Source organism: Scyliorhinus torazame, chromosome 22, assembly GCF_047496885.1.
Source record: "Scyliorhinus torazame isolate Kashiwa2021f chromosome 22, sScyTor2.1, whole genome shotgun sequence".
NCBI lineage: Eukaryota > Metazoa > Chordata > Chondrichthyes > Carcharhiniformes > Scyliorhinidae > Scyliorhinus > Scyliorhinus torazame.
The window spans coordinates 74,950,614-74,967,234 of record NC_092728.1 but is presented as its reverse complement, the minus strand read 5'-3'; the positions used below and the strand labels follow the sequence as shown (position 1 = coordinate 74,967,234).

The window sequence follows — 16,621 nt, the reverse complement described above, 5'->3', positions numbered from 1 at the left end:
CATGAAATAACCGAGGTATAATTCCAAAAAAGCATTTTTATTCGACTCACATTTCAGGGTAATTTTCTTGGTGTTTAACAAGGTTGATCCTCTCGGATTTATATGTTGGCTTTGGATTTTCCACATCCACATCTTTAAACTAGTTCTTTAAACACATACACATATTAACACAGGGGGCAATTCTTTTGCAGAGTTAGGAAGACTCCATGGATCTCTGGGCAGGACCTGGATGCAGAAGTCCTGTCCCCCTTTTTGAAATCCCATTTTTTGCCAGTAGGGAAAAGGCCTCTGGGCGTGATTCACACAGGCGGGAATCCCAAACTGAGTAGGGCCATCTGAGCTTAGCGCCGAGTTCAAACAGATCCCATTTTGGCTGTTGCAAGGGCTTTAAACCAGGGTGTAAATCACGACATTATGGAGTAGACTTGATGTTCTCAAAGGGTGGATAGGTTCTGTTCAATGATCATGATCTGAAGTATTTCAAATCCACACTCGAAACTGTTAGATAACTGGTTGCAGCTAAACAAAAAACTCTTCTGTGCTACTTTGATTGACAGGCCAGCTTGTGTAACATCGGTACGAGCAGTATTAATAGAGTTCTTTGTTACAATTTCCCTAAGGGCTGTAGATTATGAATGTTTGCTGAGTTTCAAAAGTTACAATTATCTCAGCAGGGTTTTCTGAGTTCACAGTTTGAACGAGAGCTATTAAAGGTTCAGAGTGCGAGTAGAAGTTTGTTTTTTTAAATAGCAGATTAACTATTTGAAGAGATTTAAAAGCTTTGATGCTTTCGCCAATGGGAGTTTTTATTACTATCTAGTCTGTATAGTGAGCTGTATTGGATTTTGCACATGTATTTTGTTTCATCTCCACATGGCTTCTGAGGTCTGCCCAGGATGAATATTAAGTGAGTGGATATGGATTTTGCATGGAGTGCATGAGGAATGTTGGGGAGGGGTGTAGGGCCGAGGGCTATTGAGCGTATAATGTTCCAAAACAACTGGGATGAAGTCCCAGAGAACGGAGGCAGGTCTTCGAGGTAAAAATAAACGGACTTTTGGGAAATATATGGCAATAATCATGGGTGATTTTAATCTTTGTATAGTTTGGACGAATCAGACCGGCAAAGGTAGCCTGCAAGATGAGTTCATAAGAGTGTTTTCAGGGCAGTTTCTTAGAGCAGCACTTTCTAGAATCAACTATAAAGCAGACTATTCTAAATCTGGTAATGTGCAAGGAGACAGGATTAACTAGGTAGTGTTCAATTTGAGGGAGAGAAGAGTGGGTCTAAGACTAGTATTTTAAACTTAAACAAAGGCAATTATAAGGGTACGAAGACAGAACTGACTGAAGTGAGTTCAGAAATTAGGTCACGGGATAGATTAGTAGAGATGCAGTGGCAGATACGCAAGGAAATAGTACCACTCAGCAAAGATACATTCCAGTAAGAAAGGTCGTAGGGGAAGGACATGCTCACTGAGAAAGTTAAAGAAAGAATCAGATTGAAAGGAAAAGCATACAATTCCGCAAAGATTAGTGGCAGGTCAAAGATTGGTCAGAATAGCTAAAAAAAAAAAGGGACAATTAAAAGCATTAGAGAAATTTAGCTCAAAATATAAAAACAGATAGCAAGAGTTTCTCTGAGTATTTAAAAAGGAAAAAAGGGCAGCACGGTGGCGCAGTGGTTAGCACGGCTGCCTCACGGCACTGAGATCCCGGGTTTGATTCTGGCTCTGAGTCACTGTCCATGTGGAATTTGCACATTCTCCCAGTGTTTGCATGGGTTTTGCCCCAAGAACCCAAAGATGTGCAGGGTAGGTGGATTGGCCACGCTAAATTGCCCCTTAATTGGAAAAATGAATTGGGCACTCTAAATTTATATAACAAAAAGGAAAAAAGTAACTAAAGTGAGTGTTGGTCCTCCAGAGTGTCTGAGTCTGGGGAATTGATAATGGAAAATAATGAAATGGTGATGAATCCAACAGATATTTTGGGTTGGATTCTCCGTCCCGCCACGCCATATTTCTGGTTCAGCACGCCGGTGGGATGCTCTATTTCGCCAGCTGGTCAATGGGTTTTCCCATTGTAGGGCAGCTCCACGCCATCGGAAAACCCCCCGCCTGTCGGCAAAATGGAGCATCCCGATGGCAGAGAATCCAGCCCCTTGTGTCTGTCTTCAGGCAACAAATAACATCCCAGAAATGCCTGTAAATCAAGACGGGTAAGGGAGGGAGGAAGTTAAACAATTACAATCATCAGGGAAAAGGCATGGGGAAAATTATAGATCATAGAATCCCTACAGTGCAGAAGGAGGCCATTTGGCCCATTGAGTCTGCACCTGCACTTGGAAAGAGCACCCTAGTCAAGCTTATTGGAACTAAAAGCTGACAAATCACCAGATCCTTTGGACTTCAGACAAGGGTGTTCATACCATGGTCTGAAGTGATGTGGCTGCTGAGATAGCGGCACAGTAGCACAGTGGTTAGCACTGTTGCTTCACAGATCCAGGGTCCCAGGTTTGATGGAAATAATGATCTAGTGATTCGAGGTACTTTTTACCCAGGACAGTCTGGTGACTTGAGAAGTTTTCTGACCTGAGTTACCCGTCTTGGTGTCGAAACACCATTACCTGTTGATTTCATCATGACTGCAGTGCAGCTCATCTTTCAGCCTTCTGCTTTCTTCATGAGCAGTAGTGACCTTAGTTTGCAATCGACTATATTCCCTCCTTACGCGTTCACATTCACTACGCAGGCGTTCATTGGTGGCACTCTTCTTCGAAAGAGATTCCTTCAGTTTCTCATTTTCTCTCTGTTTATCTGCAGAGCATTTAAAGAACATTAGCTTTCTCTACCAGTTTTTTTGTATTCAATGAAACATTAACCTTTCCATAAATCTGAAGTAAATTATTGGAAACAAGTAACAATGACTATAATTATGCAGGAACAGTGAGTCAAGGCTGGATTTTTGCTAGTGAAAGATTGATCCTTTTACCTGAAGTGTTAACTGTTTTTCACCACATATGATGCCGGACCCAAGTATTTCCAGCATTTAAATTTAGAGTACCGAATTCCTTTTTTGTAATTAAGGGGCAATTTAAGTGGCCAATCCACCTACCCTGCCCATCTTTGGGTTGTGGGGGCGAAACCCACACAAACACAGGGCGAATGTGCAAATTCCACACGGACAGTGACCTAGAGCCAGGATCAAACCTGGGACCTCGGCGCCGTGATGCAGCAGTGTTAACCACTGCGCCACCGTGCTGCCCCTCTCGCTATCAAACTTAAAAATGATCACCAACAGCACAAAAATTAGGATTTATAAAAAAGGCAGAAGTTTGTTATGACACGGAATAACAAGCCAGAAGTAGCAGTTTGTGTAGGAGGTAGTTAGATTTATGTTAAACAAAGGTGTTGGCATGTATGGGGGTTTGTGGTTTCAGTTCAAACTTTGTTTCTAATGTGCTGAGGGTTGTGAAAGGAAACGTAAACACGAGTTTAGGGAAAGAATTCAATGTTGCTTAGCAACCAGGGGCCACTTTTAGGGCGAGGGCCTTTTCAGTTTTAGTGTTTAACTGGATCCGGACAGTTGGAGCTAGGAAGCCAGGGAATGAACAGCTTTCATCTCTTCTAGAAGTAGGAAATCCATACAATGGAGTAATGAGCAAGAAAGCATGTCCAGAACCTAAAGGACCATTAGTACTAGAAACTAGGGAATGAAAAAGGAAGCTCCAGGAAGAAGTCAAAGGAACAAAGAGGAACCGGAATTTGAGAAGGGTACTATTCACTGAATTTAAAGGCAGACCTGGAAATTGCAGACTGGGTGAAATTGGCTAGAGAAAAGCCAGAGATCAGAAGCAATCACTGGTTCAGTGTCCTTATTTCCAGCCTTTGGGGATACAATAGTATTCTGTTGGGGACGGAATATTTGAATTTTTGTGTAGAACTTTGGATGCTGTGGCAATACAATACAAACAAATGCTTAAAGGAGAATTGGGAAACCTAGAGGAGGATCCTTGCTAAAACAGCTGAGAGAAAATCTGGTTTGCAAGAAAATTTTAAAGTGTGTCTTTTTGAGAGTGGAATTTGGATCACTCGTCTGACAATCAGCTGGGGGGGGGGGGGGGAATTTGAAGGTAAATCCACAGGAGATAAATTGAGTGGCATCTGCCATTGGGTTTCAGAGGGGGATTTTGCTTCAAATCTGTGTACATTTGTGAAGATAAGTGGGAGTGAAGGAGTATTATATTAATATAATCTTTATTGTCACAAGTAGCTTACATTAACACCGCAATTAAGTTACGATGAAAAGCCCCTAGTCGCCACATTCCGGAGCGCCTGTTTGGGTTCACAGAGGGAGAATTTAGAATATCCAATTCACCGAACAGCACATCTTTTGGGACTTTAGGAGGAAACCGGAGCACCCGGAGGAAACCCACGCAGACAGAGGGAAACAGTGCAGACTCCGCACAGACAGTGACCCAAGCCAGGAATTGAATCTGGGACCCTGGAGCTGTGAATCAACAGTGCTACCCACTGTCCTACCGTGCCATCAGTTCTGCGATTAGAAGATAGCTGGCTGGAAAAGTGAAAATGAAGCATTATATTGACGCCTGAGAGTAACAGCGTATTGTTTGTTATAAGGACTGTAATTCTGTGGAGAGTGCTGTCTAGCTATTTAAGCAGCAACGGTCAATATCACTAATAAGTTTGAATTCAACTGTGTCCATGTACAATTGCTGACAGCTAGAGAAGAAATTGAGCACAAATTTTGAAAAAGGCCTTAAAACTAATGGGTGGAGGTTGATTACCCGCCATGCACGACTTCTGCAACAATATGAAATAAGGGGTACTGCACAGTAATTTCCTCCATATGGATAATGTTCTATTTGGACTTACAGGTTGAATGAATGAGACATACACACTCACTTTCTTAATCGTTTTGGACATGGTCGTTTAACATGAACATTAACACCCACCTTTGGAGCTTCTTGTCAGTTGCTCCTTTAAAACTTTGTTTTGTTCTTTCAGGTAATGAATCTCATCTGCCACGTGACCGTGTTCTTCTGCGCCATGGATAAAAATATTTGTGGAAGCTGACGGTGCAAGCACAGTTTTATTCGTAAAGTGTTCGATAAGTGTGTATACATGAATTTCCAGTGTGTATTAATGAATTTCCATCGCTAGTTGCTAGTGTCTAATATTTTTAAACTGAGATTTAAAAAATTTAATGGGTGGGATTCTCCAACCCCCCCCGCCGGGCTGGAGAATCCCCGGGGGGCGGCATGAATACCGCCCCACTGCTCCGACGCCGGTTTTCAGGCGGGGGCGGGGATCATGCTGCACCGGTCGGGGGCCGTTCGCCCCTCTGGCAATTCTCCGGGCCCCGATGGGTCGAGCGGCTATCGGTTTCTGGTTAGTCCCGCCGCCGTGGATTGGACATGGTTCCACACGGCAGGACCTGGCAGGGAGGGTTCTCAGTGAGGCGGGGGGCATCCGGCCCCCGGAGGGAGGGTGCCCCCACGGTGGTCTGGCCCGCGATCGGGGCACACCGATCTGCGGGCGGGCCTGAACTGTCGGGGCACTCCTTCCTTCCGCACCGGCCCCTGTAGGGCTCCGCAGTGGCCAGCGTGGAGAAGACCCCCCCTGTGCAAGAATACGCCAGCCGGTCTGCACATGTGCTAAACCACGCTGGCGGTTCTGCACATGCGTTAACTCGCGCAGTCCCTTCGGCGCTGGCTGGCACGGCACCAACCCCTCCGGCGCCGGCCTAGCCCCCGGAAGTGTGGAGAATTCCGCAACTTCCAGTTGGCCAGACACCAGATTGGTTCGCGCCGTTCTTGGCGCCGGGCCAATTCGCCGATTGCGGTGAATCCCGCCCAATATCTCTGTAAATTGGCTCCAATGACACTAATTGTCAAAACAATAGAGTACAGATCAACACTGTCAAACTTATTTTTCAAACTCACATTTGTAACACTTTCATATTGTTAGTTTAGTACTGATACATGCCAAATTGCAGGAAACTTTGTGATAAAGTGAGTCTGAGACCAAGCAAAGCTATTTTATATAGGATACACAAAGGCTGGCAATAGAAAAATTAACCTCAACACTATACTGCATTTTAGAAGACAAAACATACATTTTTGCTCTGCTGTCCATGTTTACAATTGGCTTTCTTTTGGCCACTGAAAACACTAATCCAATCCAGATTGAAGTTACTGATCCCAGATTAGGTGGAACTGTAATGCTCACCTGGATCATGTTCAGCTTCAGCAAGTCGACGTTCCAGTTGTTGTCTTAATCTGTCATTATTTGTAATAGATTCTTCCAAGTGTTGCCTTAAACTTCGTATTTCATGAAGGTGTTCTGCTAATAGGTCTAAGCACAAAAATAGACAGAATTAGCACCAGCCACACGTATATAATCCTACTGAACTAAATGGGAAAATTTAAGTGAAATGCCAATAATTCAAAGGAGTACTCAGTTATTCTATTTGCTGTGACAGCGGACCAATGGTACCAAGACCTGCGGGCAATTTGAACTTTTGAAGGAAGACCTGTGTTTTTATAAAGACATACAAGTAAAGACAGTGAGCAAAATGTAGCTGATAATACAATGACCATTTTCTGGAAAATTCTATTGTGGATTATATTTGACAGACCTATTTTGAGAGAACATGGAGTGTCACACCTAAAAAGGTGTCAAGGCCTACTTCAGAGAGAACATGGAGTGTCACACCAAAAAAGGTGTCAAGGCCTACTTCAGAGAGAACATGGAGTGTCACACCTAAAAAGGTGTCAAGGCCTACTTCAGACAGAGACACTTGAAAGGAAGAGATGAAATGCAAAAGACAGAACTTTGATTACCTGTGGTTGCAGAAACTATAGACACTGATAGCCACATCTCAGCCAATATCCAAAAATCCATCTCTTGATGATTCATGTTTCAAAATGTGTGAAGTGGTCTCACACCAGAAAAAGAATGGACTCTGGGGAACAAGACTTCCCTTCCAGGATTACACAGGGAAATGGGTGAAAAAGCCTATTCAGGCCTTATCTGTGCTGCTGTGCCAGTGTGTGAAGGACACAGAACAAGGAACACCACTCCTGGAGTTGCTGGAGCTCTCTGTCTCTCTCTGTTCCTGGAAGCAAGGCTCAGCAAGCAAAAGGAAATTGAACAACCTCTTCAGCTACCATGCCGAACCAAGTGTATCCAACTAATGGCAAAACTGTCAATAGTCAGCTCTACCAGAAGCACCCAACTTAACTGCTCCAAAGTGTCATCATCAATGCCTCACGGTCGTGCCACTGGTTTGTATCTTTTGATAACTTTTATTTGCATTCTTAACATCTCATTTCTGATCTTTCTTTATGAATATTGCATTTTTCATCAAGCTTTAGTGACTAATAAACTTTTATTTGACTTAGGAACGCCTGGTTCCTTCAGAAAAAAACATTTGGACGGGGAAAAGGTATCCACAGTGGGTGGGATTCCTTTTAAACTAATTTTGTTGCAACCAACCGAGGGGTTGAAAAAAGGAGAGCCAGCTCATTCCTCCTCACTTGGGAGTATAACAAAATTGGTGTCCCATCTGGGAATTTAACAAATTAGGGGACTTCTTCCTGGAACCGGTCATACCACCTTACATCATATCTCCATACTTGGAGTTTACCTTTTAAAATATTTTCATTCCTATACAAAATCTTATTGGCAAACATCAGGGCTGGAATTTTCCCATAACCCCACCGGTGGGTACAATGGCAGGGACAGGTATGAGAATCCATTGGCAGCCAATAAATTGGGGTGGATTCTCCATTGCCTGACACTGCATCTTACAGACTTCTGGTTGGTGAGACTGCCGACAGTATCCTGCAAGTGGTCTGAGGACTTCTGATCATGTGGCAACCCACCCAGCCTGTCCATCTGGTAACCTTCATATCCCAGCAGTAACATCAAGGAGATGGGCTTGGCCATGCTCAGTCGCCAGCCCACCAGGTGTTGGCACGCTTCAGTGCATTCCTGAGAAGCACAGCCCCACAACAGAGGAAGTAGGGGATTAGAAGAGCTAATGCTAAACAAAGGATACAGGCACCGTTGTCGCTGGAACCCTTTCTGGCACACAGCCCCTCTCAGAGTAAAGGTCTCATCAGTGACACTATCAGCTAGCCCATCCCAGAGGACCACAAGCTTTCTCCAAGCCCTACCTGTCCACCATCCTGGCCCCAGCCAGGAAACCTGACCAGCTCCCTGTAACAACCGATGTGCAGGCACAGGCGCCACAGAACACTGTAACTAAAGTTTCAGCAAACTCACACATCCCTTGCTCACTCCCATCTGTAGGACCTGCCCGCATACACCAGGGTCTTAGCATGGAGACTAATGGCTGTGCAGTATGAACATCTCCACCACACAATCAGTTGTCACATTCCTCGTGGAAGAGCACAAGGCTCACCCAGTGAGGAGACTCACAGTAGACTCCACTGGCAGAAACAGGACAGAGGCCACAGAGCCTATAGCTAACACCGGTTGTAGCAGCTACCGGTATCCAGTTGGTAGGGATGGGTGCCGAGGATAGAGGCTCCCCAAATCATGGCTGGGTGGCAGTCACTGATTAGGACAGAGGTACAGTGCGGACTTACATCAACTCGAAGGGGCCGGGGGAGGGTCGAGGGTGGCGCAGCAGTACAATAATGGGTGGTTATGTAACCTGGTGGCATTGTATGGTCAAGGAAATCCTTATCTTGCTGACATTCATTCTCTGTCTCTCCCTCCTCCCGCTGCAGAGCCCATGGATTTCGGACTACAGCTAGCTATTCTCGCTATCTACCCGGCTGTAACAGCCGTTGTGGATGCACGGCTGCGAGAGTGCCAGGATCAGCCTAGAGGCTGCGTGATGGTCGCCCCGAACATTTATGCCTCTAGCTCATTCCAAGGCTTGAGCGGGGACCTGTGTGGGATCTAGCAAACAACCGTACAAAGGTGCATCCGCGCTGTTACGGTTGCCCTATGCGCCCAGACATTGGACTACATTATCTTCCACCTGTACCAGGCACAGGGCAGTCGGATTTGCCACCATCGCTGGCATGAGAGGAGCCTGCCCCAGAAGAGCAGGGGTCAGCGGGTGAGGCTCAAGTTGCTGGCCATCCAACAGGCCGAGGAAGAGATGCGAAGGAGTCGCCGCAACAGGCCATCTTTATACAGTCGGTGCCAGTCCATCGAGTAGCTGCGGATCCCGTGTGCCGCTGCAGACTCCGGCACATCAGGGAGACCGTATCCTTCCCCCTTACCATTGCCAGATGGTGACGCACATGGCACCGCGGGGATATGGAGGACACCCACTCCTGGTGGCTGTCAAGGTGATGGTCGCCCTGAATCTTTATGCCTCTAGCTCATTCCAGGGCTTGAGCGGTGTGGGATCTTGCAAACATCCGCACAAAGGTGCCTCCACGCTCTTACAGTTGCCCTATGCGCCCAGGCATCGGACTACATTACCTTCAACCTGGACCAGACCCAGGGCAGTCGGATTTGCCACCACCGCTGGCATGGCCCAGGCCCAGAGGGTGATCAATGGCCGCATGTCATTCTCTGAGCACTGGTTCAACATGGGGTGCCCTTCTTCAATCCACTCCATGAATGTGCAGTTGATATGTGACCATCGGCTGCACACCATGCATGTCTGTGCTCGATAATCAGGCAGTGTGTATGACACATACGCCCTGGCGCACTCATCGGTTCCTGGCATCTTCAAGGCACTCCTTCAGGTGAGGGGTTGACTGGTGGGCCACAAGAGTTACCTGCTGATATCATGGCTATTGACGTCTATGCGGAGGCTCCAGACCGAGAACTATTATAATGATGCCCATGCAGCAACCAGGAGCATCGTCGAGCAGTGCACCAGCATGCTCAAAATACACTTCCTGTGTCTGGATGATTATGGTGGGGCTCTCCAATATAGCCCCAAAAGCGCCTCGAGCATTGTGGTGACCAGCCGCGTCCTTCATAATACTGTGCAGCATCGGAGGCTGACAACTTAAGCCTCACCCGCTGACCCCTGAATCTGGGGCAGGCTCCTCTCATGCCAGCGATGGTGGCAAATCCAACTGCCCCGTGTCTGGTCCAGGTTGAAGATAATGTAGTCCAATGTCTGGGCGCATAGGGCAACCGTAACAGCGCGGATGCACCGTGGTACGGTTGTTTGCTAGATCCCACACAGGTCCCCGCTCAAGCCCTGGAATGAGCTAGAGGCATAAAGGTTCGGGGCGACCATCACGCAGCCTCTGGGCTGATCCTGGCACACTTGTGGCTGTGCATCCACAACAGCTGTAGCAGCCGGGTAGATAGCGGGAATAGCTGGCTGTAGTCCGAAATCCATGGGCTCTGCAGCGGGAGGGGGGAGAGATAGAGAATGAATGTCAGCTGGAGGAGGAGGAAAAACAGCAGGTCTCATCTGATGAGGAGGACAAGAATGGTTTCCAGCGAGACATGAACGTAGAGCCTGAGCTGGCGGCAGACCAACGTCTGCACCCCCCTCCCTTCACTCATCCACTGGTGGTAAATTATTCATCTGCCTTGCTAATTTTTACGATCCCTCCCGAAAACATTTCCTCCCACTTTCTTCCAGAACCTTCACAAAACCAAGCTGTTCAGCATATCTTTCAGTTATACACCCTAATCTTTCCATTTTGTGGAGCCGCAGTATTGGCTTTGTCTATCTGAATTGCCACACACTTTAAAAAAAACAAAGTTTGCAATTAATAAATGTATGTTGTTAATAAAAGAAATTACCTGCAACACTTAGGTCAGGATCTTTTTTCGGCTCGGTGGTGGTTGAAGTTTGCTTATTTGCCTTTAAAGATCGGTCACCGTGATTATGTGGATGGGCAATTTGGTTATCAATGTTTTGTTGATTCTCTGTTAAAATGGAGTGATGCAAGTCAAGTTCTGACCGAAGTGTCACATTCAAATCTTCCTTGTTCATCAGCTGCTCGTGAAGTAGAGAGTTCTCTTTCTGGAGCTCAAATAATCTTTGATTAAGCAAGGATGTTTGGGCACTGGCATGCTCAATTGGCCAGCCACTAGTGGGCAACACTGGGGTTCCTTCCACATTCTCTGTACGTAGGAAAAGAAAGAGAAGAAATGACCCTTGTTTACTTAAAATACAACGGAAGGAATTGAGAATTATATGGCAATTAATTTGTAAATCAGTGTTAAGAGATTTGAATGATGAAGACCTGAAATGAGGGCTGCAGGTGGCAAAAGTGTTACTATTTTCTGTATTGCCCACATCAGTTACAATTGGAAGTCAATGCTCTGAAATTGATCCTGGTAAATGTCAAGTTTAAAAAAATTACAAATAAAAATAAAATCATAAATCAAGGCTTACACAAAAGTAAACAAAACGGATAAAAAGGTACAGCAATGATTTTACGATTTCACCTCGGAATTTACATAAAGCTATCATATTGTAGGTTTCAGAAATTATATGAGATTTATCAAGAACTCTTCAGTAAAGTTCTTTTTAATAAATGTTTTTATTGGGTTTTTGAACAAAGTATATTTACCGTGATGTACACAGAATAAGAAATATATATATATATATATATATATGTACATACATAGAAGAGAAGGGCACACCCAAACATACCAAAAAAAAAGTAATAATAAAAAAATAAAATAGAATAACTGATAGGGTATTGTGCACCAGCTCAACAGCAACTCCGTACAACTGGCAAAATTATTCACAACATAACAGTAGGCGACTGTTTGTGGGTGGGAGGGAGGGAGGGTAGGTGGAGACTGGAGAGGTAAATATACATTTGGGTGCCGGAGAAACAATTACAGTGGGCAATACTCGAATGGGTTTGGTGTTGGTGTTGTCACTTGCTACTCCCGGCCGGATCTCGCTGCCTCCCCCCCACCCGATCTCGGATTGTCGTCTTGCGCTCACCTCCGCTGCAGCCGTTCCTCCCGTCCTTCGCCTGTATTCTCCTTGTTCTCTGTTGCTGGAGATGCCAAGTTTGTTATCGAATCCCGTGCCCTCCTTCCGGATGTCATTTCCCTGCCTCCCCCCCACCTCCCTGGTTCTCCTCTCTTGTTCCCTGTCCCTTCCCTCTCCCCCCTCCTGTGGTTCGCCTTTCTTTCCTCTTAGGTTTAGGTCGGACAGCCAGTCTGCAGCTTTGGGTGGTGCTGCTGACCGACAGCCGAACATGATCAACAGCAGGCGAGGGCATCCGCCCTCCTCCCCAGGAATAGATCGGGCTGGTCTGAAACCCCGAAGACCGTCACTTTTGGGCATGGCTCCACCCTCATTCCCATCACTTTGGACATTGCCTCAAAGAAGGCACTACCCCACAAGTCTGGGGTAAGCCAGAACATGTGGGCGTGGTTGGCCGGGCCTCCTTGGCACCGTTCACATCTATCCTTCGCCTCTGGGAAGAACCTACTCATACTGATTCTTGTTAAGTGGGCTCGGTGTACCACCTTTAGCTGCGTCAGGCTGAGCCTTGTGCACGTGGAGGTGGTGTTGACCCTGTGCAGTGCTTTGCTCCAGAGCCCCACCCTATTTCATCCCCAGGTCCTCCTCCCATTTCTTTCTTGTTGCGTCCAGTGCGGTGTCGGCTCTCTCTACCAGTTGGTCATACATGTCGCTACAGTTTCCTTATCTAGTATGCCTGCGTCCAGTAACTCTTCCAGTAATGTCTGTCGTGGCGGTTGTGGGTGCGTCCTGGTCTCCTTTCGTAGGACGTTTTTGAGTGGTAGATACCTTAGCTCGTTACCCCTGGCTAGCTGGAATTTCTCTGTCAGTTCATCCAGTGTTGCGATCCTGCCATCCGTGTATGGGTTCCTGTCAGTGTCCCTCAGTTCTGCCCCCACCTTTTGAAGGTGGCGTCAGTCAGTGCTGGTGTGAACCTATGGTTGTTGCAGATGGGAGCTTTGTCTGACATTTTGGTCAGGCCAAATTGCTGCCATAGTTGGTTCCAGGATTGGAGGGTGGCTATCACCATCGGGCTGCTGGAGTAGTTTTTGGGTGGGGATGGGAGTGCTGCCGTGGCGAGGGCCCGGAGGGAGGTCCCCATGCAGGAGGCCTCGTCCGCGCGTACCCACTCGGCTTCTGGCTCCTTGATTCATTCCCTTATTCGCTCGGCCGTCTCGGCCCAGTGGTAGAATTGTAGATTTGGGAGGGCTAGCCCCCGCCCTGGATGAAAAAGGACTTGGGGATGTAGGTCGGAATGGATCCAAGTAGGAAGAGGTACCTGGGGAGTACGTTCATTTTGATCGTCTGGACTCTCCCCGCGAGGGCGAGTGGGAGTGTGTTCCATCTTTGCAGGTCCTTTTTTACTTCCTTCGTCAGACTGGTGAGGTTCCATTTGTGGATCCCTTTCCAGTCATGGGCTATTTGGATCCCCAGGTAGCGGAATTTATGTTGGGCTTGTTTAAACGGCAGTCCCGTTAGTGCTGCCCCCCTTACTTGTGGGTGTACCGGGAAGATCTCGCTTTTGCTCATGTTGAGTTTGTAGCCCGAGAAGGCGCCAAACTCTTTCAGGAGCGCGATGATTCTGTCCATGCTGCTCTGTGGATCCGAAATGTAGAGGAGCAGGTCATCCGCATAGAGTGAGACTCTGTGCTCCCTGCCGCCCCTTTGGATTCCCCTCCAGCTTTTTGCCGCTCTGGGCGCGATTGATAGTGGTTTGATCGCTCGAGCGAACAGCAGGGGGGACAGTGAGCATCCTTGTCTGGTGCCCCTGTGCAGCTGGAAGTATCGGGTGTTGGTGTTGTTGGTCCGTTCGCTCACCATGGGAGCATTGTATAGGAGTTTTACCCAGGAAGTGAACCCTGTTCCAAGCCCGAACCGTTCAAGTACCTCTGAGGTATTTCCATTCGACTCTGTCGAAGACCTTTTCTGCATCGAGGTAGACGATCACCTCTGGTTTCTCTCCCCGGAGGGGGTCATTATCATGTTCAGAAGGCGCCTGATGTTCAAGGTAAGCTGTCTACCTTTGACAAAGCCCGTCTGGTCCACTGCGACCACCTCTGGTACACAGTCTTCTTGCCTTTTGGCTAGGATTTTGGCCAGTATTTTGGCATCTGCGTTCAGCAGTGAGATGGGTCTGTATGACCCACATTCCGTTGGGTCTTTGTCTTTCTTAGGTATCAGCGAGATTGAGGCCTGTGCTAGTGTGGGTGGCAGTGTGCCCCTAGGTAGCGAGTCTGTGAACATCACCCGCAGGTGCGGAGCCAGTTCTGTCGCAAATCTTTTGTAGAAGTCCGCTGGGAGCCCATCTAGTCCTGGCTCCTTCCCCGCCTGCATGGAGCTAATGCTGTCCATGGTCTCTCCCAGTGCTAATGGTGCTTCCAGGCCCCGTTTTCTGCCCTCCACACGACTGGAATGTCCATCCATCAAGGAACCGTTTCATCCCGGACTCCCCCACTGGGGGCTCTGAGGTGTACAGCCCTTGGAAGAAGGCCTTGAAGGTTTTGTTGATCTTTTCTGGTTCTGTTTCTAATGTGCCTCTGGTATCCCTGATTTGTGCAATTTCTCTGGTGGCTGCCTGCTTTCTCAGCTGGTGTGCCAACAGGCAGCTAGCTTTGTCTCTGTGTTTGTATAGGGTCCCACGTGCCTGGCGGAGTTGGTGCACTGCTTTCCTGATGGTGTGCCGATCAAAGTTCCTTTGTAGCTCTTTCCTCTCCGTCAGGAGCTCTACGGTCGGGGCCTCAGAGTATTTACGGTCTACCTCCAGTATGGAGTCGACCAGCTGCTGCCTAGCCACCCTTTCCTCCCTATCTCTTCGCGCTTTGAAAGCGATGATTTCCCCTCTTAGTACGGCCTTTAGCGCTTCCCAGAACGTGGTGAGTGAGACCTCCCCATTCTGGTTGTTCTCCGTGTACTCTGCTATGGCCCGCGATATCTTTTCGTTGAAGGCGTTGTCAGCTAGTAGGGCAATGTCCAACTGCCATGTGGGGCGTTGGGCCCTGCCCGTCTCCAGCCTCACGTCCATGTAGTTTGGAGCGTGGTCTGATATCACAATTGCGGAGTATTCCACTTTGTCTATCCCCGGGAGCACCGTTTTCCCCACCACAAAGAAGTCAATTCTGGTGTGTACGTTGTGTACTGGGGAGAAGGAGAACTACTTCTCCCCTGGGTGGGTGAACCTCCAGGGGTCCTCCGCTCCCATCTGTTCCATAAAGAGACGGAGTTCCCTTGCCATGCTTGAGGTTTTCCCTGTTTTGGGGTTTGATCTGTCTGTCATTGGATCCTGTACACAGTTGAAGTCCCCCCCCCATGATTAGTTGGTGCATCGCTATGTCAGGGATTTCTGCCATGGTCTTCTTGATGAAGCTCGTGTCGTCCCAGTTGGGTGCGTACACGTTAACTAGTACTACTGGTACCCCATCCAGGGCCCCGCTGACCATGACGTACCGTCCCCCCTGGGTCCGTAACCATCTTTGTCGCCCTAAACATCGTCCTCTTGCTGAACAATATTGCCACCCCCCTGGCCCTTGTCCCATAGCAGGAATGGTAGGTTTGTCCCACCCGGCCCTTTCTTACCCGCAGTCGGTCCTGCTCTCTCAGGTGTCTCTTGGAGGAAGTCTATGTTGGCCCTCATATTTCTTAGGTGGGTGAGGAACTCTTGAGTAAAGTTGATGGCATACATAAATCAGCATTCTTAATATCAATAGGTGAACTTTAAAACCCAAGTATCCAGAAGAGGCACATCTGCATGAAACATAAAAAAATGCAAACCTTGAAGATGTGTCCTTCCATCTGGAGAAGAAAGTCCAGATGTCAGTCTTGCTTCTTTATTCTGTGGATCATTCTGTAGGTTTGTGTTTGAAATCGTTGCTGGGAGACCAAAAAAAGAGTTGGCAATTGAGAACATCTCATGAAATGTGACATTAAAAGCTTTACAACAAAATCTTCCACACTCCATTTTAAACATTCGCATGTAGAGATCCAAATATGCAATACTCATGGCTGGGTCTAGAGAATGGAACCAAAAGGATATCGAGGCATAGTAATCATTGGTAACACGCTTCATACTCAAGCCAAATAAATAAAGTAATATGTCAGTTTTAACTTACACTAATGGAACAATATTAAACTACAGTATAGCATTCTGAGACAAATGTTCACAGGGCATCTTGGTGGACTAAACATCACCACTTATATATGAAGACATTTTGAAATGTCTCTTTCAGGATTTAAAGGTCAAGATTGTTATCACTTACAAAAATAATTACAGTGAAATTTGCAAATTTGGAAAAATAGTCTTTGGAAAAATAATGAGGAAATTATTCTATTCACATTCAAATCAATCAAATTAGCTTTCAACGTTTCTAAAAACGAACCTTTAGAATCGCATTAACATCTGCTTATAGCAACTGGCATATAAAATTTCACATTGGTTCAGGGTGCACTTCATAGAAAAACTCCAATTTATTAGCACTTAAAATATTTACAGAACAATCGAATTCAACTTCCAATTTAAGAAAATAATTTAGTGATTGCAGTACTTTCCTTACTAGTACACATCACTGTACCTTTACGTTCCTGCTTAGCAGCTTTAGCAATTTTTCTCCATTTCCCACGTATGACACCGCTGTGCATTACTCTAATTGGT

The 16,621-nt window shown here is 46.8% G+C and overlaps 1 protein-coding gene across 7 annotated transcripts in view; it reads right to left on the bottom strand.

Annotated features, from left to right (window-relative positions):
* Positions 1 to 16,621, bottom strand: part of cdk5rap2 (CDK5 regulatory subunit associated protein 2) — a 194,142-nt gene that overhangs the window by 26,041 nt on the left and 151,480 nt on the right. For all 7 annotated transcript variants that reach the window (XM_072488369.1, XM_072488365.1, XM_072488364.1 and 4 more), the window contains 5 exons: positions 15,745 to 15,843; positions 10,788 to 11,111; positions 6,255 to 6,380; positions 4,979 to 5,095; positions 2,630 to 2,819 (listed from right to left, as the gene is read on the bottom strand). In XM_072488369.1, coding sequence (XP_072344470.1) covers positions 2,630 to 2,819; positions 4,979 to 5,095; positions 6,255 to 6,380; positions 10,788 to 11,111; positions 15,745 to 15,843 — 856 coding nt within the window. The remainder of the gene's footprint in view (positions 1 to 2,629; positions 2,820 to 4,978; positions 5,096 to 6,254; positions 6,381 to 10,787; positions 11,112 to 15,744; positions 15,844 to 16,621) is intronic.